Source organism: Rhinatrema bivittatum, chromosome 1, assembly GCF_901001135.1.
Source record: "Rhinatrema bivittatum chromosome 1, aRhiBiv1.1, whole genome shotgun sequence".
NCBI classification, from domain to species: domain Eukaryota; kingdom Metazoa; phylum Chordata; class Amphibia; order Gymnophiona; family Rhinatrematidae; genus Rhinatrema; species Rhinatrema bivittatum.
The window spans coordinates 495,772,497-495,798,123 of record NC_042615.1 but is presented as its reverse complement, the minus strand read 5'-3'; the positions used below and the strand labels follow the sequence as shown (position 1 = coordinate 495,798,123).

The following is a 25,627-nucleotide window of genomic DNA, read 5'->3' as shown; positions in this document are numbered from 1 at the left end:
ATTAGCTCAGGCTCACAATTTTTAACTTTGGCTCTGTGTCTGACCTGTCAGTTTGCTTGACTGATCTTCTACTCTGATTTTGTATCATGAGACAAAAGTCAAGGTAAGCTTGGCCTCCCACTGACTGAATCACTGTTTTGTAAAATTATGTTGTGCCATAGAACAGTGAGCTATGTGGTACTGTCAGAACTAATGTGCAAGTCACATAGATGTAGCCCCTGTTCCGGTAACTGGGCCCAGAAGGCAGGGTAACACAAGGTCCTGGGACCCAGTTCTTGTTCCCTCTCTCATAATCCCATGGCCCTGGGGTGCCAGGTTCTTACTAATGGGGGATGGGGGGTCAGGAAGGGGAGGAATCTGAAAGCCCAAGGTGGTACTCATAGCAGGTCCTACTAGATAGTTGGTCTGGGGGCTGCTACGGAGGCAGTGTCCATAGTCCTTTGTGGGAGGGAATCAGTGATTGTGCAAGAGCGACACCTACTGGCCAGATTTAGGGCTCATGATTGCAGGGCTCTGGAAAGAGTTCTGATGTAAGGCCCCATGGCCAAGGAGTGCTGCTGTGATGACTGGCCTGAAGTAATGTAACCCCACACAGGGTGCATAAAATATGATGGGTGGCTGGGAATCCAAGCCTTTTACTGGTTACCAGGGATCACTGAAAGGGGTGTAGTGGATTGGATTCAGGGAAGTCCAAGATAAATTTCCTTATTGGACAGGAAAATGTTGTCCCTCTGAGGCTAATCACACTCTTCCCTCAGCAAATGGATTATTTAACCCAGTAACACTCCATTAGCAACTTCTACCTTAGGCGAACCCTAACTCTAACACTTCGGATTGGGGGTTCCAATACTGCCAAATTTATTAAAACAAGAACTTAGGGTGTTTTTTTGAACAAGTTCAATTTCCATAGGCTTGCACAGCAAGACTGCATACAGGCATGCAGTAAAAATGCTCAGCAAATTCCTCGACACGAGGAATTAATATCTGACAATATCCTAGTACAGCTTATCAATAGCAGATCAGTCATGCAATTCAGAGAATGAGATAAATGTTGAGCTATCCATAAGGCAGGCCATTCTCGCTGGTGTTATCCCCGTGATTGCTCCCAAGGGCTCTTCCAGAAAGAAGCTAGGCCTTAGGCCTTGAAGCAGTGGGGTGGAATGGGTTAGTAGGGAACAATTATTTACCCTTTCAAATAATACTAAAACAAGGTGACACTCTATAAAACTAGAAACCAGCAGATTTAAAACAAATCATAGATAGTATTTTTTCACTCAGCGCAAAATCAAGCTGTGGAATCTGGTGACGAGCATAGCAGGGTTTAAAAAAGATTTGGACAAGTTCCTGGAGGAAATGTCCATAAAACATTATTAATCTGATAGACCAGAGAAAGCCATCGCTATCCCTGGGAGTGAGTAACAAGAAATAAATCTACTTTTTTGGGATCTGCTGGGCAGTTGTGAGCTGGACTTGCCACTGTCGGAGCCAGGATGCTGGGCTGAATGGATCTTAGTCTGAACCAGCATGGCATGTCCAAATTTCTTAGGCACTCCTTCCATAGGAAAATGGAGCAAGGCAACAGCCAACAAGTTAATTAGGAGCTAGAAAAAGACAGAACAAAAGTAGGCTGGAAAAAGGCACACACTCACTGCAAGTTTTATCCTTTTATCCTTACATCATTGGGGTGTAAAGACACAAACTGGTCCTACTTTACTACATGAACAAACATAGATCACTGTTATCTATGAGTAAAGGTTAAATACTTTTCAGGTAGAGGTTAAGCACAGACCATTTGGGACCAGCGTCATGATAAATTGAGAAGAGGTATAAAATAGAGGAAAACAAATCCTGTGATTGAAGGCTCATAGTACTAGATCTCAGTTTTTATTCCCACTGAGCCCACAGGAACAGGAGGAAACTACTGGGTCAAAAATAAAAATTGCAGACAATTAAAGGTCCTTATTTTTGCTTAGAAAGTCATCCTATCCTTGAGGCAACTAGCCACGACCAGCAAAAGTAGCACCCCGCCTCTGTGAGTGATGTCAGAATAGAGTGGACGTATTTAGGGAGGTCTGACACTCCCCAGTGGGAGGTGTCCTATGCTGAACAAAATTTCCTGTGCCCGCACAAGTGCAGAGGGAGTCCTGAGAAGTCACTATAGCTCACAGTCTGAATGTAACCCCTCTTCACAGAGGAAAGGAACAGTACCCGGGGCATCTGCCATCAGAGGAGTGCTTGAAGAAGTATTCCTGTCCCAGGAGTCCAAGATCAGGCACCCCAGATCTTTAAGGAAGGAAGAAGTCTTGCAGGGTTTCAGAGACTGACTTCCTGAGAGGTTGTGAGAAGATAAGACGTAGTCTTAAGGAAGACAGGTTTAAGTCCATATTCCTCATCTCTCGAAAAAGAGTATGGAGAAGTCTGGAGAAATAGAAAAGAGGATTACCCTTGGTGGGAGTTCAGAGAGAAAACTGTCCAGCTGAAGAAGGTGCTGAAGAGCTGCTGACTGAGAAAAGAGTCAACCAGAGACTCGTCTGCTGTGAGATGGAAAGAGAGGTTACAGAGAGAGGAAGGAGAGTTGCATCCAGATCAAATACTGGATGAGATCCCAGAGAGGAGGGGTCCTTCCCCTAAGGGTGTGCAGCATTGTGAAAGATTGAGTTTATTTTTTTTTTGCTCTTTGGGCTTTATATGCTGCACTGTTTTGGTGCACCGGATGTCAGTGTGTTGCTTGGATTTTGTTCCTGCCAGAGACCGGTAAGAACTTTTATTCTGAACAGCCTTTCAGGCCAATTCAGTATGGTGCACTCAGGCCGTGCGCACCGTTAGCCCCCGTTTGGACGCGCGTTTTCGACGCGCTATTATTACCCCTTTTATAGTAAGTGGTAATAGTGTGTAGAACCCCCCTGAAACTAATAGCGTGCTCAACATGCAAATACATGTTGATGAGCCTATTAGTTAGTTCCGCTCGATACAGAAAGTAAAATGTGCAGCCATATCATAGCGATATTAAGTCGGAGGCCCCAAAAATTAAAAAAGAGAAAAAATCTGCCTGCGGCCCACGGGTTGGAAGACGGACGCTCAATTTTGCCGGCGTCCGTTTTCTGAACCCGTGGCAGTCAGCGGGTTTGACAACCGACGCCGGTAAAATTAAGCGTCGGCTGTCAAACCTGCTGACAGCCCGCTGCTTCTGCCAATAAGGAGGCGCTAGGGACGCGTTAGTGTCCCTAGCGCCTCCTTATTAGCGTGGGCCCTCATTTGCATACTGAATCGCGTGCCCAGGAGAGTGGCCTGGGCGCGCATTGGGAGAACAGGCGCTCGCCTCTGAGCGTGAGCTCTCCCGTGCATTTTACTGAATCGGCCTGTTTGTGAGCAGTGTGGTGTTTTTGGCTGGCTGTGACCAGACTGGTGTGCAGAAGAGCCCCTGAAGAAAGAAAATCCACAAGGGCCTAGAAAATGATTTTTCCACCCTGCACAGGAAGGACCCCGAATGCATGCGTCCAGATCGAGGCAAGGGCTCACAGCATTTTTGGCCACCAGTTCTGTTACCTATGTAGACCTCAATGTCTTGCAAGGTGGCCTTGGTAAAGAACGCTTGCTAAAGGTGGAAAAGGAAATAAATCAATAAATTAAAAACATGCTTCACAGCAAATCAGGGTTAATTTGTATCCCAATTGTTAATACGGATATGTCACTGGCAGAAGGACAATGAAGTACTTCACTGCTTTTCCAGGGCACAAGACAATGGCCATGGGGAAAGAGATTGCACCGAAAGATTCACCGAGGGGGAATTCTCAAAGGCTTTCATCGGCTAACGTTGGCTAATTAACAAATTCTTCTCCCCTCTCCCCTCCCCTCTTCAGCCCTTTTACAGTCATTACATTTAACCAGCCAGAGTTATTCCTGGGATGGGCTTATGACTTATGACTGGTTAGCAACGTTAGTCGGCTGCGTATAGATAGCCAACTTTGGTCGCACATCCAGCAGGCCTAAATCTAACTGGCCAAACTTTGACCTGCCAGATTTAGAATTTTCAGCCACAAATGGGTGCAGCTGAAAATGTTCTTAAGATTGCCAGCCTAGTTTCAGCCAACAATCTCAGATGCTCCTGGCCCATCTGGTAATCTACCTTTGAGTGATTGGCTTGGCTGTTTAAAATGGGAGCAGCAGAGGCTAGGGGAGCTCCATCCCAGTGAGAGTAGGGAATGGAAGAGGTCGGTATTAGGGATTTTTAATTCTCTTCTATTTATTATCTTATGCTGTTTTGATGTATTTTATAGTTGTTATGATGAAAACTACTTTGGATTCCCTTTTGGGGAAAAGGAGGTATATAAGTATGAAACAGAAATAGAAATGTTTGGTATATTATGTGTACAAGGTTTAAAAATGGCAATTTTGTGAAAATAAGTTCCAGCAGGAAATCCTTTAGCCTCTTAATTCTGCTTTCCAATATTTTGACCAAATTTCCCATTAATTAGCTGGATCACACACTAATGCTGAACAGGATGGACTTCTACAGAAGAGGCTCCTGAATACTGCAAAGCATCCCAAGATTTCGCTATTAGTCAGCTGTCAAGGAAATTACTTTGCATTCTCCTACAGGTGGACTGTTATCATTCTTACCTCAAATTTGTGGTGTCCATGCCAAATGAAAGATGACAGGACACCAATTTCAAGCAAACAGTATGTCTTTTTCAAAGCAATAGAGGAAAAGTGCAGTCATGCTTTAATGCCATTAATTTAACGGATAACTCCTTGATAAGTGGCTAATGCGGCAGTTTACCTAGGATCCACAGCTGCGTGGTTTCTGTCACCTCCCCGTGGTGATTTGTGGCTCTGCAGGAGTACAGGCCCTGGTCCGACAGAGTGACATTGGCAAGCAACAAAGAACCATCGTGCTGATGAGGGGCTGGTGCCAATTTGGTTTTATTCCGATACCATGTAACCTCTGCTTCTGGCAGACCTGAAAAGAATTAAAAAATAATAAATCTCCCCTTATGGTCAAAAAGGGGATGAATGCTTTTTACATGCTTTAGACTTGATCTTAAAAAGGCAAATTCTTTATCACTACTTTAGACACCACAAAGTGAAAGGAAATGATTTGATGAGCTTGCTTTTTTTGTATAACACTGGTATATATTTTTGTCATTTATCATAGGGTAATTTTGTGTCCAAACTCCTCCTCCAATCTGAATATGAGACTAGTGACACCACAGAGAATACTTGGTCATAACTCCATGACACCGTTCCTGGCATGAAAATGCCGTTCTCTCTCAACACATCAGACTTTATGTAGAAGGTTACAAGCAGTCAGTGATCCAAACTTCAGGTACAGGACTAGAAAATTAGTATATAAGAAATAAAAGGATTGGTCTTGAATCCAGAAATACTCAAAGTAATCTCTTTTGTAGAGGGACAAACAGTAGAATTGTCCTGAGCTTAGATTTAATAATGTTTGCTTGCACATAAAGGAGAATGAACTATGAACTAACTGGATAGGCCATGCTGTTCCTTGCTGCATCTTGCCAGTTGACCAATCACACCTATATTTTTTCCAGAGGATAAAGACAGGCCTAACCTGCCATTATCACGAGCGAAAGATAACAGTAACACTAACGATAAAGTCAGATGACTCAGAGGCATACTGTGAAATCTTCCAAAAGTATAAATCACCATCTGATCTGACATACTGTCCAACTTCTTCTGTAATATGGGTAAAGAATATTAATTTAAACTGTCCCATTATGGTGGCCAGATATCCTGCTTTAAGCAGGACTGTCCTGTTTGTTTTTTTTTTAATTGTCCCATGCCCTGTTTTTCAATTTGATCATAGATGAGAAAAGAAATTCAGTGGAATTTCATACATGATACGCAGCCCTGTATTTTTCAATAGGCACTCATTATGTTTGTGCCTAGGGCAGCAAATATTTAGGGGCTGCAGGCTGGCTAAGATTTGCTGCTTCCTAGCTCTGATGAATCTCATTTAGTAGAGATCAGCCCTATGTACCCTGCTGGCTATCTTCCTAGTCAGGTTCTCTTCCATCTCACCCTCCTTCTCTCTCAGGTACCTCTCCTTATCTGCCATCTCCATCTGACCCCTTATGTTTCTTTCCATCTTCTCCCTCCCACCCAGCTGCCTCTCTCTGCCAGCAGGGCCCTCTTTTTCTCCCTCATGGTCTTGGTTTCCTTATTGAGAAAACTGACCATTTAGTCTTACTCTTTATTTCCTATTCTTCAACCAGTTATCAATTCATTACAGGACAGTGTCTCCTAACCAATATTTTTTTTAATTTCCAGAGGCATCTCTCATGAAGGACTTTATCCAATGTCTTCTGAAAATCCAGACACACTTAACCCTTATCCACGTGCTTATTTACGTGTAGTCCGTCACAAAAAAAAAGACAACCTAGGATTACTAATTGCACTGTCACCTTAAAGCCCTGATGAGGTCAATGCTGAAATCCTAAAAATAAATGAAGTGAGAGTCCTAGAATAAAGGAATTTCATTGAGAAGTCTCTGTTGTTCATGACAGGAATGGTACGCAGAATCCATGATGGGAGTGGTATACAGAGATACCAAGACAAAACCCCTAGAAGGAAAACAAAGAATCTTGCCTAAAAATTCACTCCTTACGGGAGTCTCAAATCTCAGCCAAGGGACTAAATAAGTTAAATGTTTATTGGAAAGTAAGGAGTGTTGGATTTCCAGATGTGGGACATACAAAAGAAGGCGAGATTATGCTGAGCTGTGTTTTGCTGTGCTGATTGCATTGTATCTTGTTTCTACTGTGAAGCCAGTGACAATAGACTTTGTTTAAGTAATATCTTTTTGTTTTCCTCGTCTTGTAAATAAATACGGCATGTTGGAACCATCACCAGTTTGGCCACTGATTTTAATTCATCCAGGGTTTGGGTTTGTCAGCGGTAATATGAGGAGAAAATTTTCGTCAGTAAAGGGTTTTGGTTTTCCCAAGGGGCCTGTGAAGCAGAGACATTTCCAGCCACAGAAGGGAAAAGTATTTCTTGTCCTTAGACCTGGTCCACTCCAACTGCTTGACCACTTGTGATTTGAGCCCTGTACATAGAGAGGGGTTTGGAAGCCACCCACCAACCATTGGTTACATACACCTTCAAAGAATTCTAATCTACTAGATAAATGAAACTTGACCGACGTGCCGCAAATGCGCAGTAGAGAGCAACTCTACCGCGCATGCGCGGACAGCACGTCGGTCAGAGCTTGCCAGTAACCAAATGGCGTGGCGAGGAGCAGGAGCAGTAACGGCGGCGAGCAGTAACGGCGGCGCGCGCGAGGGAGGGAGGGACCTCCCCTGGAGATCGTCTGTCTGCGCCATCCGAAGGGGTTGTGAATGAGGGGAGGGAGGAGGAAGTGACTGACGGCAGGGGAGGAGGGAGGAGAGAGTGACTGAGGGGAGGGGGGAGGGGGGAGGGAGGAGGGAGGATAGAGTGACTGAGGGGGGGAAGGGAGGAGAGAGTGACTGAGGGGAGGGGGGAGGGAAGAGAGAATGGGGGAGGGGAGAGAGTGACTGAGGGGAGGAGGGGAGAGAGTGACTAAGGGGAGGGAGGAGAGAGTGACTGAGGGGGGGAGGAGAGTGAGGGGGGGAGGGGGAGGGGAGAGGGGAGGAGAGGGAGAGGGAGAGGGGAGGGGGAGGAGAGAGGATGCCACCATGACCAGAATCTCCGGCCATCCCCTATAGGCACATGCGCACCTGAAGACGTCTCCTTTAAAGGTCTTGCGACGCCTCATGGATGACATCAGTGACCTTAGCCCTATATAAGGGCTCTCCAGACTCCCTCACCTCGCCTCAGCAGCGGGTCTCCTGCATTCCTGGTACATTACGTGTTCCTTCTCCTACATTCCTGGTTTCTATATCCTGCTTCCTGTCTTGCCTCGTCATTCCAGCCTGCCTTGCCTTGTCTCTCAGTCTGCCTTGTCTTGTCTCTCCATGCCGAGCCTTGCCCCATTTCTCCAGTTTGTTCTGTCTCGTCTTATCCAGCTCCACTTGTCTTCCTGCTCACCCTGCGTGTCAGTCCTTCCTTATCTTCCCTGCGGGCTGACACTTGGATCTGTCCTTTGCCTGGACACTGACTACTCTTGATTGCTGCCTGCCTCTGACCTTTTGCCTGGTCTCTGACCCTCCTTGCTATCCGCCTGCCCCTGCCCCTTGCCTGGCTCTGGACTCTCTATCTCTTGATGTCCTGAGAGACTATCACATAAGTCCTGCCGGCCCAAGGGCTCAACCTGTGGGGAAAGAGACTGGAAGAGACTGGTCTCTTTCCAATGTAGCTCCACCAGCTGTCGGTGAGGGCCTATGGTTCACCTCATAGGCTGCATCAACCTTACCACAGCAGCAAGTATCCACACACATTATAATTTGATGTATTCTGATTGCTATTGTTATGTTGTAAGCTGCCCAGGGTCCTTGTTGCAGGAAGGCAGCATATAAATTCTCCATTTTTTACATGATACCTCTTTGGCTTTAATGATCTCTTGCACAGCACCATTTAACCATGCAGGCAGTCGTTTGGTCTTCTTTTGACCTTTCTTAAAGTTTGGAATACATTTTATCTTGGCAGCCAAGATGGTTTTTTGTTTTTTTTTTTGTTTGTTTTTTTAAACAATCGTCATGACTCAGTCAAACTTTTAACCTGTGCAACTTTTAATTTCCTTCTAATTTTCTCATTTTAAAGTTAAATGTTACTACAGTAGCTTTACTTATTATTTTCCCTTCAGTGATTATTTCAGATGTGAATGTGGTGGGATCACGATTGCCAAGTGGCTTTATCATATTACCCCTTGTCACCAAGTCTGGTGTTTCACTGAGAACTAGATCTAAACTAGCCCCCCTTCTTATCAATTCCAGCAGTCATCTATCTATAGCATCTACAAAATATTTCCTTCCTAGCCTGCCCTAATGACACATTCATCCAATCAATATTAGGATAATTGAAATCTCCTGGTATTATTTGTGTTCCTACGTTTATTAACCTGTATAAGCTCTGTTGGCATTTTACAGTCTGTTTCTAGTCAGGGAGGAGTGCTAGTATATGGAGTTTCTAGCCATAGAGATTCCAAAGTGCATTTTGTTTCCTGCAGTGCATTTATTGTGCTTGGCTCTATGCCATCCCTGATAGTGCCACCCCACCACCAATTTTGTACCCTGGTATCACAGTGTCCCATTGATTCTCCTCTTTTCCTCCAGGTCTCTGAGATGCTTATTATGTCTCTATCTTCATTTAGAGCCAAGCATTCTACATCTTTCCCTTCTCTTCTGTAGGTTGCTAGAGCAGAATAGAGGCAGACTAGCATGGTTAGTGTATTATCTATTTATTTATTTATTTTCTGCTTTTTCAGGCACTTTCAAAACAGAATACATTCAGGTACTGTAGGCATTTCCCTGGCTCCAGAAAGCTCACAATCTAAGACCTATATTTATCAATTGCTTTAAATATCGTGGAAATAGCGCCCGCGATAAGAAAGGGGCGTGGTTAGGGTAATTTGCAACTTGACGCATCGCATATGTTCATACCGCATGCGGCATTTTGTCGGTGCATCGCACGTTGCACCACTGCGCTGTGTGTTGTGTCACCGCGTACCGCATACGTTTACACACCTAGTGTAAAATAGTGTGATGCGTTATTTTTTCTAGTTTATATATACAGACTTCCTGCAGCTGCCTCTTTGAGGGTGTGTCAGGAGTTTGGAGAGAGGAGGTAGGTAGGTGTTGTTGGTGGCTAGTTGGAAGTTCTTTAATGTGATTACTGAATGAGTTGTCTTGCTTTCTGTTGCAATCTGTTTCCCTTTGCCTTGGTCTTTTGTCTTCTTTGTTGGCGTGAAAGTTTTGTTTGTTGTTTGTCCAGTTTGTCTGTGTGTCTTTCGGATGGAGGAGTGGTAGTGGAGGTGTGAGTAGGAGGAATGGCGGCATGGTGGTGGAGGAGTAGTGGTGCAGGATTGTGGAGTAGTGAGGAGGAATGCTGTGTGCTGAGTAGTGGTGTTGGTGGAGGAGTGATGTTCATGGTGAGGAGGAGCGAGGATAATGGAGCGTGAGAGGCATAGGGAGAGAGGAGAGAAAAGGTATCAGGAGAGGAGGGGAAGGAGGAAGGACAGGATGTGGGAAGACAAGGGCAGGAGTGCTAGGGGAAGGAGGAGTAGGAGTAGGGACAGGGACAGGAGTAGAGAGAGGCAGGATGGAAGGGATAGGAGGAGGCGGGTGGGGGAAGGAGCTAGCCAGTCGAGGATGGAGGGAGGAGGACACCAGGCTAGGGATAGAGAGAGAGGGCAGAGGGTAAGGGAGTTGGCAGGGCAGGAAGGGAAGAAGAAGGGAGGGGAGAGGGGAGTGGGGCGGAGAGTGAGGAAAGGGAGGACACTTCTCCAGTAGAGGAAGTGGCACCCTCTTCTGGCAGCCAGGCAGCACCACGCTCTCGTCTCAGGGCTATAAAGTTCAGCGTCATGGAGAATGACATGGTGATTGTGGGGTCCTGCAAAATTATGCCATGCTGTTTGGCAACCGGGCGGCCAAGACATCTAAGGAAGCCAAGGGCCAGATCTGATGAAACCTAGCCCAGGCCATCACCAGGTACAGCAGAGTGCAAAGAAGCATGGAGCAGGTCACCCACAGGTACAGGGATATCAAGGCGCAGGTGAAAGGCAAGGTGGTGGCCAGAAAAAAGTACGAACGGTGGACCGGAGGAGGAACCCCCTTGTCCCATCGTCCTCACCCCCATGGAGGAGCGACTCTTGAAAAGGCTGGGACAGGATGTCTTTGAGGGCATGCCTGACTGGCTGGACACCACGCGAGCCGCAGCAAGTAAGTTCACCTCACCTATAATGTGTACACAACATTTGGCATAAGATGCTCACAATGCTAACAAGCAAAGTGAACCTCTGATGCCAAATGAAAAAAGGACAGCTGCTGCCATTGGTAATTATGTCTTATGTTTTGTTTCCACAGCTCTCACCCATGAAGCTGCCTGTCCCAGCCAGGAAGCCCCAGGGACCAGCAGCACACCACCAACTTTCCACATGCCCTTCCTCATGGATGGTCAGACCAAGTAAGTGAGGAGGAAGAGGAGGAGGAGCAGCAGCAACTGGCTCATCATCCATTGGCAATGATGCAACCCCTGGGTTCAACAAGCCCAGTCAATGTGACCCTCACCCTCTCTGGGTTAATGGAGGCATAGAGCCTTGACTGGGAGCTTCTACCTTCTGCACAACCTCATTCCAGCGCACCACAGCAGCAGCCCGAAGAACCATGCCCTTGGCAAGAGCAGCCTACAAGTCCAGTGATGCCAGATTTGGAGGCCCAACTTCCAGCACTGGCACCAGCACTGGCACCCTGCCCGAGGGGCCTACAACCTGATCCGCATCAAAGAAGATGATGAATGGAAGACGGCTTTCAACACCCGAGACGGCCACTAAGAAGTTATGCGCGTAACCCTCTTAGAAGGTCCCTGCGCATGCCGAGCCTATTTTGCATAGGCTCGGCGGTGCACGCAAGCCCCGGGACGCGCGCAAGTCCCAGGGCTTTGCAAAGGGGGCGTGTCGGGAGCGGGGTGGGTGGGCGGCGTGAATTTCGGGGCGGGGTGGGAGGCGTGTTGGGGGCGTGACGCTAGCCTGGGGGCATGGTCGAGGCCTCCGGACCAGCCCACGGGTCGAGTGATGGCGCGCCAGCAGCCTGCTGGCAGGCGTAAATCTGCCAATGGTGGTGGGGGGGTTTAGATAGGGCCGGGGGGGGGGATAGGTAGGGGAAGGTGAGGGGAGGCAGAGGGAACAGGCAGCGTGCGCCTGGCTCGGCGCGCGCAGGTTGCAGAAATGTGCACCCCCTTGCGCGCGCCGACCCCAGATTTTATAAGATACATGTGGCTACGTGTGTATCTTATATAATCCAGCATACTTTTGTTCGCGCCTGATGCGCGAACAAAAGTACGCGCGCGCGCTCTCTTTTAAAATGTACCCCTATGGTTTTAGGAAGGTTGACCAGGTAAGAACAGGTGTTTTTATTGAGCCTGGAAGGCCTGGTAGGTCTGTCCGTTATCCTTCCTCTTATTATCGCGCACGGTAAGCGCTCCGATAATTACGCAATCCATGATATCGGCTGCGATAAAACCTTTTTCCACCGTAACGCAAATAAAAAAGATGAGGTTATTTCCGATGCTAAATCCCGCGATAGTGTGCGCTACTCTAGCGCATGCAGCGCTAGCAGACCCTCACTTCCATTTACTCCACCCACTCGAATACAAATTTTGAATTTGCAATGCGGTATTTATCGCGCACGTTAAGGCGTTATCACGTGCGTTAGGGCCCTAACACATGCGATAACGGCCTAACGCAAATTGATAAATGACCCAGTAAGTTTGTACCTGAGTCAATGGAGGGGGTGAAGTGACTTGCCCGATGTCACAAAGAGCAGCAGTGGGATATGAACGCTGGTTTCCCCTGGCTTGTAGCCCGCTGCTCTAACCTCTAGGCTACTCCTCCACTCAATCTCCCTGCTGTCTCAGCTGCTCTTTCCCCATAGTGAAAACTTCCTCTGTAGTCGGTAAGCATAAGAGGGGGAGGAGAAGGAACAAATGCAGAGGCCGGGGCGTGTGTGCCTATTGTGTCTCCATGCTGCTGGCCTGCTATTACCATCGATGCTCTGACTGCCAGGAAGTGGAGCAAGACTGGCCTTTTAAAACGTAGCAATGTTTGGTGTGGTTTTTAATCGGGGCCGGGGGGGCTATCCTGGATTCTGGGGATTCGTCAATGGCCACCCTGTTCCTCACTATCTCTCTGCACGCTCACAAAATAAAATACAGAGTTTATCAGATGACTGTTTCAATCTCCCTAGGAGCGCCTTGTCCCTGCAACCTCTCTCCTAAAACATTTGGATTCACTGCCACGCAATGTACTGGTATAACGCTTCACAGGCCTCACATAGACTCACAGGGCTTGTTTGCCTCAACTAAAAGCCCCAAGGCCTCTCTTGTCCATTGATGTTTTTTTTCATATCAGTATCTGCTACTTCTCTCACAAAGCCTGCCTTGCATCTCTGCAAGACTTCAAAGGTCTCTCTGAACTGATACTTAAGAAATTCCATTGCTCAGTTTACAGTAAGTGAATACAAACTATTCTGGCAAACCATCCCATGGTACCGCTTGCTTACACTGCCAGGGCTGCATGGTGCCTCTGATATCAAAACAATTCTTCCTGCTCAAGCCCCCAAATGGTCTGTCACATTGGTCCAGTTCAGCATCCATGTTAGTATAAATCATACGGGATTCAAGTCATTGATTTTGAGGCCAAAAAAAGAGGGCAAGGCAAATAAATATACTGCTATTCAAGCTGAAGCAGGGGTGACGTATGAGTTTGATAGTAGTGAATAGGCAATAATAGATAAATAATGGTGGCATTTTGGGCTCATCCTACTCTGAGCCTCAGAAATCAGTAGCTGCCTCTTTTCCCAAGCTCTAGTTTGCCCCTTTCAGACATGTAAAGTTGCTTTGATGATGTCACTCCCCAATGGAAAAGGTGAAGAAATCACACTGTGCATGTTTGAGCAGTGATATCAGTGCAATCTTAGGGCAAGAAACCCAAAAATCCATACACCGCCTCGTTTGTATACTCTCTGGAAAACTCATTACCCTCAGCTCCATAACAAACCCCCAGCATTCACAGACTGGAAACCCCCCCTCCCCACTTGTTACAGTCAAACAACATACTGTCAATGCCTTTGCAAACTGCAGTATATGAGAAACATCTGCCATGTAGATGCAAGGCCACAATGTGTTCAAATTGAAAAAAAGGTGTCCATTTATACAAACTTTAATCTATATATACCTACGCAGCGTTGTCATCTTCATAAAGAGACAGTATTTGGTTACTATCCACTTTCCCTTAGGCACATAATGCAATCCTCAACTCCGACATTGCTGTTAGAGCCTTGCAACCCCTTCAATAAAGGTCAGAGAGGCTAGTGACAGAGGACTTTGGAGGCTCATCTGTCACACAGAATGACTCCATCACTGCCATAACTATCCTGCATCCCCAGCACCGATGCGATATTGCAACAATTCAACCTTTATCCATCCGTCTCCTGTAACCACCCTGTTAACTTCCACAACACATCCATCATACAAAGCTGGCACAGGCTCTTCTTGGCTGGGATGCCCTATATTCCTCCCATTGTTACTTCTCTGATCAAGGAATAGAAATAGTGAATAGGAAGAAAGAAATATATTTAGGAGTCTATATGCAAATTCTAGAAGTCTAAAAAATAAAATTAGAGAGAGAATGTATGGTATAAAATGAAGATTATAGATATAGTGGCTTATGCACTATAAACATAGAAAAAGAGAAACATGACAGCAGGAAAAGACCATATGGCCCATCCAGTTTGCCCATCTGTCCTATTAATTTAACATTATAATTCTCAACACTTCCTTAGAGATCCCCTGTATTTATCCCATGCTTTCCTGAATTCAGATATTGTTTTTGTCTCCACCACTTTTACTGGGAGGCTGGTCCACACATCCAAACATCCTCTCTGTACAGAAATATTTCCTAAGATTAGTCCTGAGTCTATCCCTTTTCAACCTCATCTCATGACCCCTCGTTCTGGAGCCTCCTTTCCATTGAAAAAGGCTCAACTCCTGTGCATGGAAACATTTGATATATTTGAATGTCTCTATCATATCTCCCCTATCTCACCTTTCCTGTAGGGTACACATGTTTAAAACATAAGAACAAAAGAACATAAAAAATTGCCATGCTGGGTCAGACCAAGGGTCCATCAAGCCCAGCATCCTGTTTCCAACAGAGGCCAAAACCAGGCCACAAGAACCTGGCAAGTACCCAAACACCAAGAAGAACCCATGCTACTGATGTCAATAATAGCAGAGGCCATTCTCTAAGTCAACTTGATTAATAGCACGTAATGGACTTCTCCTCAAGAACTTATCCAAACCTTTTTTAAACCCAGCTACACTAACTGCACTAACTACATCCTCTGGCAACAAATTCCAGAGCTTAATTGTGTGTTGAGTGAAAAAGAATTTTCTCCGATTAGTCTTAAATGTGCTACTTGCTAACTTCATGGAATGCCCCCTAGTCCTTCTATTATCCGAAAGTGTAAATAACCGATTCACATCTACTCATTCAAGACCTCTCATGATTTTAAAGACCTCTATCATATCCCCACTCAGCCGTCTCTTTTCCAAGCCCGAACCTCTTCAGCCTTTCCTCATAGGGGAGCTTTAAATGTATCCGCATATGCTTTAGAACGAAGACCACTGACCATTTTAGTAGTCACTATCTGTACCGACTCCATCCTGTTTATATCCTTTTGAAGGTGCGGTCTCCAGAATTGTGCACAGTATTCCACGTGAGGTCTCACTAGGGACCTAAACAGGGGCAATATCACCTTTTTTCTGCTGATCATTCCTCTCCCTGTGCAGCTAAGCATCTTTCTGGCTTTTACCAATGCTTTATCCACCTGTTTGGCCACTTTAAGATCATCAAATACTATTACCTCCAAATTCCGCTCTTCCTTTGGGCTTAGAAATTCACCTCCAATACTGTATCTTTCCTTTGGGTTTTTGCATCCTAAATGCATTACTCAGCATTTATTTTAGCAATAAATCTTAGCTGCCAGCCCTACGCCATTCTTTGAGCTTCACTAGATCCCTCTCCCATGAATTTCTGATGCATTCAGCAAGTAACACTGTAACTTGCTTCACATCCATGTAAACAGTTGCTGGCTGGCTCATCCAGAAAATAAAGTTAATGATTTGGAAGTTTGAAACTTGGTGTCTATTACACTTATTTAGCCAGCACTGAGGTGAGGCATGGAGGGGAGTTGAGTTCATGGAGGGGAGTTGAGGGGTAGCCTCCCTGTCCAGTCAGTCAGAGAAGAGAATGGAGTCGCACATTAATCCTTGCTGTTACCAGTAAGGTCCACTTCACCATCTGCATGACTAAACTTAGGAGCCACCAAACACATTTGGAAGAGATGACCCTTACACATTAGTGAAACCCCTTCCATTATATTATATTCCCTGGCAGAGGGGTTACATCTGTTTTTCCATTTTTTTTCTATGCTTGCTGTAAATCATCTTGTATCTAGTCCACTATTTTTTGATGCTATTACCAATCTCTCATCTTAGGTTTTCATTCCCCGCTGCTAATTGTGTGTCATGTTTCGAGCTGGATATGGTTATTAAAGTATGCTCTTTGTATTTTCCAATTATTTTTTTTCTTGTTTGTTGGTCTAACTCTCTAAAGATGTTTTTTCTTTTGTTTTTCAAATTCTACTGATTCTTTTCCCATGTGTGCTGTTCCTTTGATGCAAATTATGCCGTCACTGATTTTACTGATCATACTTTTCACAGTGGATGTCAGGTTTCTCTTAGGCAGTCATTCTCTATGCCATATTACAACGACCTAGCTCCTGCTCCTTCCCTCACCTTCTTTTCCTCGCTCCTGCCTTGTATCGCTCTCCATCCCCTGTGTTTTACTATTTACCACTCACTGGTGTCCCACTGTTATTAGCACAGTCTTAGGTAACTCCACTAGGTGCTATGGCTGCCCTGGTTGCTCTGGATTCTCCCTGCTGGTGCACTTCTCTGGGTCTTCTTTGTCCCTGTCTGTTTATCTTTGTGCAGTATCTCGTTGTTTTAATTTACCCAACTAAGAATCTAAAATCTGTGTAAGTTTTGCAATTTTTCCCCAGATAGTATTGCCCCCTCTTTTAATGTTGGCCAACCTCTCTTTGTAAACCCTCTGGTTATAAATATCAGGGTTGTTTCACAGAAGTAATAATGAAATCTCCTTTCTAATCTTCAGAAGGCCAGACGACTGTATCCAACCCTCTTAGCTTTTTCATTAACTTCCGTGGTCTGCTTCCTGGCTGCAGTGGGTCCATAACTGTGGCAGGAGCGCTATCTTCACTTGAAAATTTTGTTCTATCACCACCACCACCACCTTCATTAGCCCTAGTGCTCAGGCTACGAGAAATATTTTATCCTGGATGACCCTCATGCAGTATGAATTTATCTTTTTGCTTCTTTTTATACTTAAATAATGTGATGCTAGTCTCAAATGGTTCATGCTTAAATTCTGTTGAAAATAGAAAATAAATATGGAAAAAATAGGCTGTATTATTTTTAGCTGTAGAATTTGTATATAGGCTTTGTGCCTTTAAGCTGTGATGTCAGCAGTGATCTCTAATATCTAAAAGGTGAGACTTGCAGTGAGAGTGGGGTTAGTTGTTTTTTTTTTTTTTTTCTTCAGTTCTGAGTTGAGCTGTTGCCCGTTTGTGTTGGTCTGGTGTAGAAACCAATGGAGGGAGCAATAACAAAACCCTGTTCCTAGGCTTAAGGCCTAACTTCTTTTTGGAAGAGCCCCTGGGAGGAATCATGGGGACACCAACAAAGAGAACAGCCAGTCTATGGAAGTCTCATCATTTATCTCAGCCTCAGAATTGAGGCGGTTTTGACCTCATCTGCTGTTGATGGATAGCACAAGGAGTGAATTGTTTGTGATAAGGAATTTGTTGTGCTGCTAAAGCAATTTTGCTGCTATATGCATTCTTACTTTGGAAGTCTGTGGAAGCTGAACTTTTTGAAAACACCCTAGTTTTGTGTTTAAACTAATTTGCCATTATTGGAACTACCCTTATTACAGGGTTTGGGTTCACCTAAGGTGGAAGTGTCTATGCATTGTCATTGGTATGAGGATACCCTTCACTTGGGGGTGGGGGTCCTATTTATCCACAGAGGGGAAACATTTCCCTGTCCAGTAAAGATCACTCTCTGAGCCTGGTCCACTACACCATTTGCTTGACCATTTTCAAAGAAATCCAGTAGCCAGCAGAAAGGTTTGGAAATCTAGCAGCCGGGTACATTTTATATACCTTAAGTTTGGGTTACAATAGTAGTAGTCACCATTCTGATATTTTGCATAAATGTTGCACAAGGTGGTCGCCATGTGAAAGTACTCAGCAAGACCTAGCTACAGAATTGTATTCAATTATTCTCTGCCCCTGTGACCTCTCCCTCATGTTAGAAATTATTCATGCTCTCGCCTCAGATCTCAGTTACTGTGGTATATACTGCTTCTTTGCCATCACATAAATTCTTTGAGCCTTTAGTATGGATGAGGAATTCTTCCCTGGGGCTGAATTGCAGACAAAGACAAAATTATTTGGATTTAAACATATTAATGAAAAGTGAAAGGCCAGTTCTGCTGAAACCAGCTCTGAAGAGTGATGATCATCCTGTATTCTGCCTTCCTTAGTTATTCTTGTAAAATAGAGATGAGCAGCATGGAATACAATTTAGACTTTAAAGAATTTGTACCAATCTGGTGGGCACATGTGAAGGTATAGTTTAATATAAGAGCAGAAATGGATACGAGTCACATAAACACTCGGGCCCTGGATTTCAAGAATAACAACCTTAGTAATGTAGCCCTTCTTTTAGATAGTGCTGAATAGGCAGGGGTCACATTCAGCCGCCCTAGAGCTAAATCCTCACAAAATCTCAGCAGCCCTGGGGGTAGATTGTCCAATAGGTGGTGAAGGCAAACCTCCAGGGCCAAAGGCACAGGGTGAAAATGTTTTTTTCTGTGAGTGTGATCTTAGTAGGTGTAGGTGATGGACTTGGTTGCCAAAAAATCAGCTTGGACACTCAAGACGGGTGTTTCAGTCAAAGAGTTTACCGTATGATATCCTCAGGGTCAAAATCAGCCGGCACCAAACATGTCCGTATGGTTAGATAGATACATGCTTCAATATGAAATCCAAGTGTGACTAAGTTCATGTAAATGTTCCAGGCTTTCATGGGCCCTCCCTGCCAGGATATGGAAACAAAGCTCCTGATGTCACAGATGTTTTCCAAAACTCTCCAATTCTTCCTGTCCTTTCTTTCCAAGGTTAGAGAATCCTGAGGGTGCTCCCTAGATGCATCTTTTACTTCAGATTCACTTCTCTAATGTTACAGTGGCTCTTTCAGACTGAAACTCCCCAAAAATCCGTACAGCAGGGGCAAACTCCTCTCTTTCCCCACTCCTGCTGGGCAGGAAAGGGAGGAAGCAGAATACTTCCTCCAAAAACAATAAAAAATACTCAAAAATTCAAAAAAACATTCACAAAAAAGCAGTCCAATCACTGGATTAGGGGAACCAGAAAAAAATCTCTCAAATAAAAGTGCAAAAATCCTTAAAAAATCAAAATACTGAGACACACTTACTCAGGGGCACACACAATGTGAGAAGTTCTGGTACCTGTTTGAAAGCACAATGCCAGTAGGGATCAATAATAAGTGGGTCAGACGGATGATGCAGTGAAGCCAGCCTAGAGACAAGGGCAGAATTGCTGAGCTCAACACTGAGCCCAACCACATCACCTCCCCTCTGACTACTCTCCCCTTTCCTCTCCCCAGTACATGTCCTGGAAGAATCCACACCTTAAGATGAAGTAGGAACTCACCCAGAGGATTATATATACCAACAAATCAACTTTTATTTTCTGGAATTACTAGCAGTCAGAGTTTACAAAAGAGTTTTAAAAGGCAATGATTAAATCAGGGTTCACAGGCTCCCACAGCAAGGCTGCAGCAGCATCAACTTCCTCCATGCCAAACTTGTTGCTAGAAGTCATTCTTCCAAACTATTACTTCCAAAACATTACCAAAAATCTTTCACCGGACTTCTCCACACCTCCATGCGCACTCTTTCCATACAAGTTCTCTTCAACTGAGTTAAGCTTAGCACCCAATCCAATATCTAACCCATAACTCCTTTTACCACCTGGAGTCACACCATGTCCTCCCTGGATAGCAGAAAATTTCTCCTTGAGCTCTTAACAAAGGGTTTCCCTAGATTCCCAAGCTCAAGCCTCTCTAGACCAGTTCACTCCCAGGCCTTCAATGAACATTGGGACCTCAATCATTCCAGAATCTTCTGAACCAATTCCTAGACCAATTGTTTCCTTGGTGGGGAGAAAGATTTCCCAGGCCTTGGGCCTTTCCCCAGAGCAGAGCTTGCTTCTTAGCGTGGGAGTAGCTTGCTTATTACGGCGGTTACTACCCCTAAACAATTAGCAAGATACTTCACTTAGATGCAGCACCCGCACTGCTATCTATATTGATGGCGGGGGTGGAAGGGAAATAGAACCAAAAAGTTACTTATAAGGCCAAGAGTAACAGCTAAGTATGAAAAAAATAAGTGTGAAGCTTGCTGGGCAGACTGGATGGGCCATTTGGTCTTCTTCTGCCATCATTTCTATGTTTCTATGTTTCTTAAAGAGAGACATCCAGGCACTCTACATTCCAGATGCATCCCTGCAATTTCTACTCGCCAAACTCTGAACTCAGAATTATATACTCTCAGGAATAACCCCCCTAGAGGATTGCTTTCTTAAACCCTTTTAAAGAAGACACACACACACACAGTAGAATTCAGTGTCTGCTCTTTCCAATACTTTTTTTCTCTTTTCCTAAGCGGACATGCATAGTGCAATTTTACCATTGATGATGCCATCTAGTGGTTGTTCAATGGAAATATCCCATCAGGTCAATGGAATTGTCCCATCAGTAATTTTTACGAAACTCAACACTCAAACCATTTACCAAATCCCAGGCAGAGATCAAGTGGAATTCCCTCACCCAGAATCCTTTCCAAGGAATTATTCTGTGATGTAGGGCCCATTTTAAAGCCCCGTCACACAATACTTAAAATAACACTAAATAATAAAACATCCAGGCATAAAAAAAAATGCCAAGCAGACACCACAGATAAATGAATGATCAGTATAGTTTTTCAAAAGAGGCGACTGAAAAGGTAAGGCCTAAAAGATTACCATTCATACAATTCAAAAGATCTCAAAAAGGAATGGTCAATGGTCATACAAGAATACCTGGAAAAGCTGATGGAAGCAGGGAAGGTAGTCAGGGCAGCAAAGGTGCACGTGGATGAAAAATATAGCTGAGACAGTAAAGCATGCTGGTGGGACTTTTTTCTGCTTTTTCTCTGAAATACCAGATTGTAAGACTGGAAGGTGCAAAGGAGGAATGTGTGAAGGATGACAAGGAGAAAGTAGAAATATAAAGGTGAATTTACAGCATATAAGTGAGACTATGCCACTTTAGAAACCTGAACCCACATGCATATATCAGGATCCGTGAGTAAATTTGCATGTGTAAGAAAGGCAGGCAGAGAATTTCTAGGGAAGGGCCAACATTTATGCATGTAAATTGATTTTTTATAAGCTATTTACGCATATAAATGTGGCACCTTACTCACATATATTATTCCTGCTCAATATCAGGAGTAAGTGATCATAAACCTCTTAAAATTGAAAAAATGCCTGAGTGAGGGGCCTGGGTGAAATGGGGGGACTTCAGGCTGAAGAGGCAGGAGGATCTTCATGAGCTGCAGATGAACTGGGCGAATTGGTAGACTAATTGGTAAAACTGGTTAGTTCATTGCCGCGCGCATGTTAGAAAATCCCCCTAATTGCACATGTATAAGTTGACTTACAGGGGGTAAATGTGTCTACATAACCTGTGTTAATTCTACTCGCATATCCCTTTAAAATTTGAAGTAAAATACATGGGTATATCATTTGCACATACTTATCCAGCTAAGTTGCACCTTTGCCACTGCAAAGACAGAAAATCCAAACTTATCTGGATAAGCAGTTGCATTTATTCTGATAAATTCTGATTTATCTGGTTAAGTAGTAGCAGGCTCTACTTAGCCAGATTAGTCTGAAAAGCATTACTTGTCTGTCTAAGCAGTGATTTTTGGACTTAACCTGTTATGTAAGATAGCCGGATAAGTCTTAAAAAAAAGGTTCTACTTAGCTGGATAAGTCATAAAACACTACTTATCCAGCTGTTAGATAGCTGGATAAGTCCAAGAGTGCTACTTGTCTGGCTAGGTGATTTAGGGTCGCAAATCCTTCCAATTTATTGGCTCTTCCCCCACCTGCACCCCCCTTCCCCCATGTCCCGTTTTTTAAATACTAGCATCTGGTATCCAGGCCTCCCTCTACCCTGGACACCCCAATCCTTTCCTCACTATCCCTCACTCCCCCGCACTTCATAGAAGGACAGGTGTCAGCTCTTTAGGACAGAGAGCTTGTTTAGCATTTATTTCTTCACAAAAAAGGTACCCATAGAGATATAGATACCTATCTATTGTGAGGGCATTATGGCTAGTCTTTCTCTCTCTCTCTCTCTCGATAGCTAGGCTGGTGCTCCGGGAGCTTCAAAACTACTAAAACTGGCATTTCAGATTACATCACAACATGCGATAAAGCCTTAACGCAACCTATTGCACAGCTTAATGCTACTGAAAAAGGTGCAGCTAAAATCGGCATTAAAGCCTTGCAATAGGGCTTTGCAAAACGGTGAACCCACTCCCGCCCCTAACACCTCCTCTTTTTCTGATTTGCATCGCACCATACGTTATGGTGCTATCGCATGCGTTAAAGGCGCTTTCGCATGCATTAAGGGGTTTTCGCATGTGTTAAAGGTGCTTAATGCATGCGAAAACACCATAACGCTATTTGATAAATGACCCTGTGAGTTGGAGTGGTGTGATTACTCACGGGATGCTAATTTGCCACATATTACGTTCACATATAAAGCAAGGAAGGATCCTACCTCATCTGTGTCTTGTCGCCCCTTTTGATCAATGACTCCTGGCCAAAATAATGGCACATAGATTAGCTCTCATATTGCCCAAAATTATTGAACCTGGTCAAGTGGGGTTCATCCAGGGGAGAAATGTGCAGAAGAACGTATGCCTTCTGCTTTGCATCTCTGATTATGGGTCAACAGAAATGTATTACAATTTTGGTGGTCAGTTATGACGACGAATATCAATAGTTATTTTGCCTTTCAGATCATATGGGCTTAGAGGGGCTATTTAGACAAGCAGTATAGTTGATATACTGCAATCCTGGAGCGTTAGTGGTGGCAAACGGCATACAATCAGATCTGTTTAACATAGAAAGAGGGACACATCAGGCTTGTCCTCCTTTTCCTTTAACATTGGAGCCTTTTTTGCATTCTATACAGTTGACTGAACAGATAGTGGGAATGAAGATGGGCCCTCAAGAATTCAAATATGCAGCATTTGCTGATGATATTTTAGGCCTGGATTCTCTAAGGTCGCAGTTACTAAAACTGTTACAGAAGTCACCATTTCACACTTTTTTTCTACCAATACAAGGGAATCCTGATTTTATGTCTAGAAACACTACTACTAATTTCCAAAGATGGAAGGAGTATGGTATAAGTCACATACAGCATGTAATGGGTATAGAGGATTAGATGTCATCTTTTCTGGAACTGAAACAATAGTTTGGTTTGAATGAGAATAGTATTTCTCTTATTTGCAACTAAAACACTATGGGCCGGATTTTAAAAGCTCTACGCACCATTTGCCACTGTGCCGCAGTTTGTGCGCCGGCAATTGGCCGGCGCGCACAACTTATTTCAGCCCCAGGGCTGAAGTAAGTTTAAAAACAGAAGTTGAAAAAAGAAAAAGGTAGGGGGGAAAGGGCGGGGGATGTAGGGGGAAGTAGGGGAAGGGAAGGGAAGGTGGGGTAGGGAAGTTCCCTCTGAGGCTGCTCCGATTTCAGAGTGGCCTGGGAGGGAACGGGGGAAGGCAGTGCGGCTCAGCGCACGCAAGGTGCACAATTGTGCACCCCTTTGCGCCCGCCAACCCTCGATTTTATAACATGCGTGCGCCTGCGCACGCATGTTATAAAACTGGGCGTTTATGTGTGCGCGCCAGGTAGCGCGCGCACGTTTTTAAAATCTACCCCTATATCTCCACACTACTTGCAACTGACTTGAGTTACTCTTTTGTGGAGTCCATGAAGAACTTATTTAACCTAGATATAATCAAAAAGATATCCATGTCAAGGTGACGTGAGGGTTTGGAGAAATTTACTCAACAGATGGAAGAATGAGGGCAATTTCGCAATTACAGACATAATGTTGAGATCCTGTTTTAAATGTCTGAAAGAACTTTCCCCAACTATGTACATTAGAGAATTGCAATACAAGTTTTTGAGAAGGGCATGTGTTTCACAGGCCCAACCATACAGGGCTGGATTTTCTCAATTGGATCTCTGTGGACATTGTGGAGTTGAGGTGGGGACTCTTTTACATGTTTTTTGGTCATGCTTGCATATACAACAGTAGTCTGACTATGGGGCAAGATAGCTAGTTATATATCAAGCATTATCGGCTATGATATCCCACACTCCCCAGAAGCCAAGCTATTTGAACAATTTCCCCCTATGTTTTTTAAGACAAGGGGTGATTATATTGTTAGTCCGAAAAGTTTGTGTTGTAGGTAAAAGGACTATTCTTGCTGTTGGAGATGAAAGTGCACCATCCTTTAGGCAATGGGGAAATTTGTTCCATGATATGATGCAAATGGAATGAATGGTTTCCAATTATAATTTTCATCACTAGACTCTGATTATGACGGTTTGGGAAAAATACATTCAAGCATTATCTCCCAGAGTATGAAGTCTGATATTAAATAATGGACCATGATAACATAGAAGCTATCCCTACATACATCTATAACTAAGACAATTTCAGAGTGACCGTGGACTTATGGGATTTATAGATTTAGGAATAGGTAATTAAAAGATGAAGGGAAGGGGATTCAGTAATCTCCAGTAGGGATGTGAATCGTTTTTCAACGATTAAAATTATCATCCGATAATTTTAATATCGTCTTAAATCGTTATAGAACACAATACAATAGAAATTCTAACGATTTATCATTAAAAATCGTTAAATCGTGTTAGTGCGCACTAACGGGAGTTAGTGCGCACTAACTCCCGTTAGTGCGCACTAACAGAAAACGATACAAATTGACACTTTCCAGGTCAGTGAAGGTCAGTTAGGAATGAATATGTATTCCTATTGGCTGGCTGCCCTCTTATCTATTGATGTTACCAAGGTTCCCACTGAGGTGATGGTTGGGGGGATGGGAAATGGAACTGGAAACTCACGAACACCAACAGAAAATGATACAAATTGTTGACACTTCCCAGGTCAGTAAAGGTCACTTAGGAATGAATATGTATTCCTATTGGCTGGCTGTGCTCTTATCTATTGATGTTACCAAGGTTCCCACTGAGGTAATGGTTGGGGGGATGTGAAATGGAAACAGTTGGAAGCTTGACAAAAAAAGTAATGTGATGATCATCACTCATGTGACTAGAACTTGTTTATTTATTATTTTTTTTAGCAGGCATGTGAAATGCTAGTGCATGTTGAATTTGCCAATCACTGTGCATTTTAGAAAGGTGGTCCTGGCTGGAACTACACAGTTCAAATATATGTGGTAATTGATTGTTGGTAAGTGTATTTTTTAAGTAGCCACACTGGCCACCAGTATGTTTACTTTTCCTCCTACTTAACTCACTAGCTCAGCTTTATAAGAAGGGCTTCTCTGCTTGTGTGTTGCTTTTGTTTGGTGTGAGGAGAGCAGAAACATCAGATCTTTATTCAATCTACTACAGTCATCTATTATATTAACCTACTCAATTTTTTTAAATGATTTATTATATCATTGAATTAATAATTAATTATTATT

The 25,627-nt window shown here is 44.1% G+C and overlaps 1 protein-coding gene across 5 annotated transcripts in view; it reads right to left on the bottom strand.

The window, feature by feature from the left end:
• The window catches only part of ADAMTSL1 (ADAMTS like 1), a 1,467,826-nt gene that overhangs the window by 87,859 nt on the left and 1,354,340 nt on the right, over positions 1 to 25,627 (bottom strand). For all 5 annotated transcript variants that reach the window (XM_029608733.1, XM_029608741.1, XM_029608751.1 and 2 more), the window contains one exon: positions 4,781 to 4,960. In XM_029608733.1, the coding sequence (XP_029464593.1) occupies positions 4,781 to 4,960 (180 nt within the window). The remainder of the gene's footprint in view (positions 1 to 4,780; positions 4,961 to 25,627) is intronic.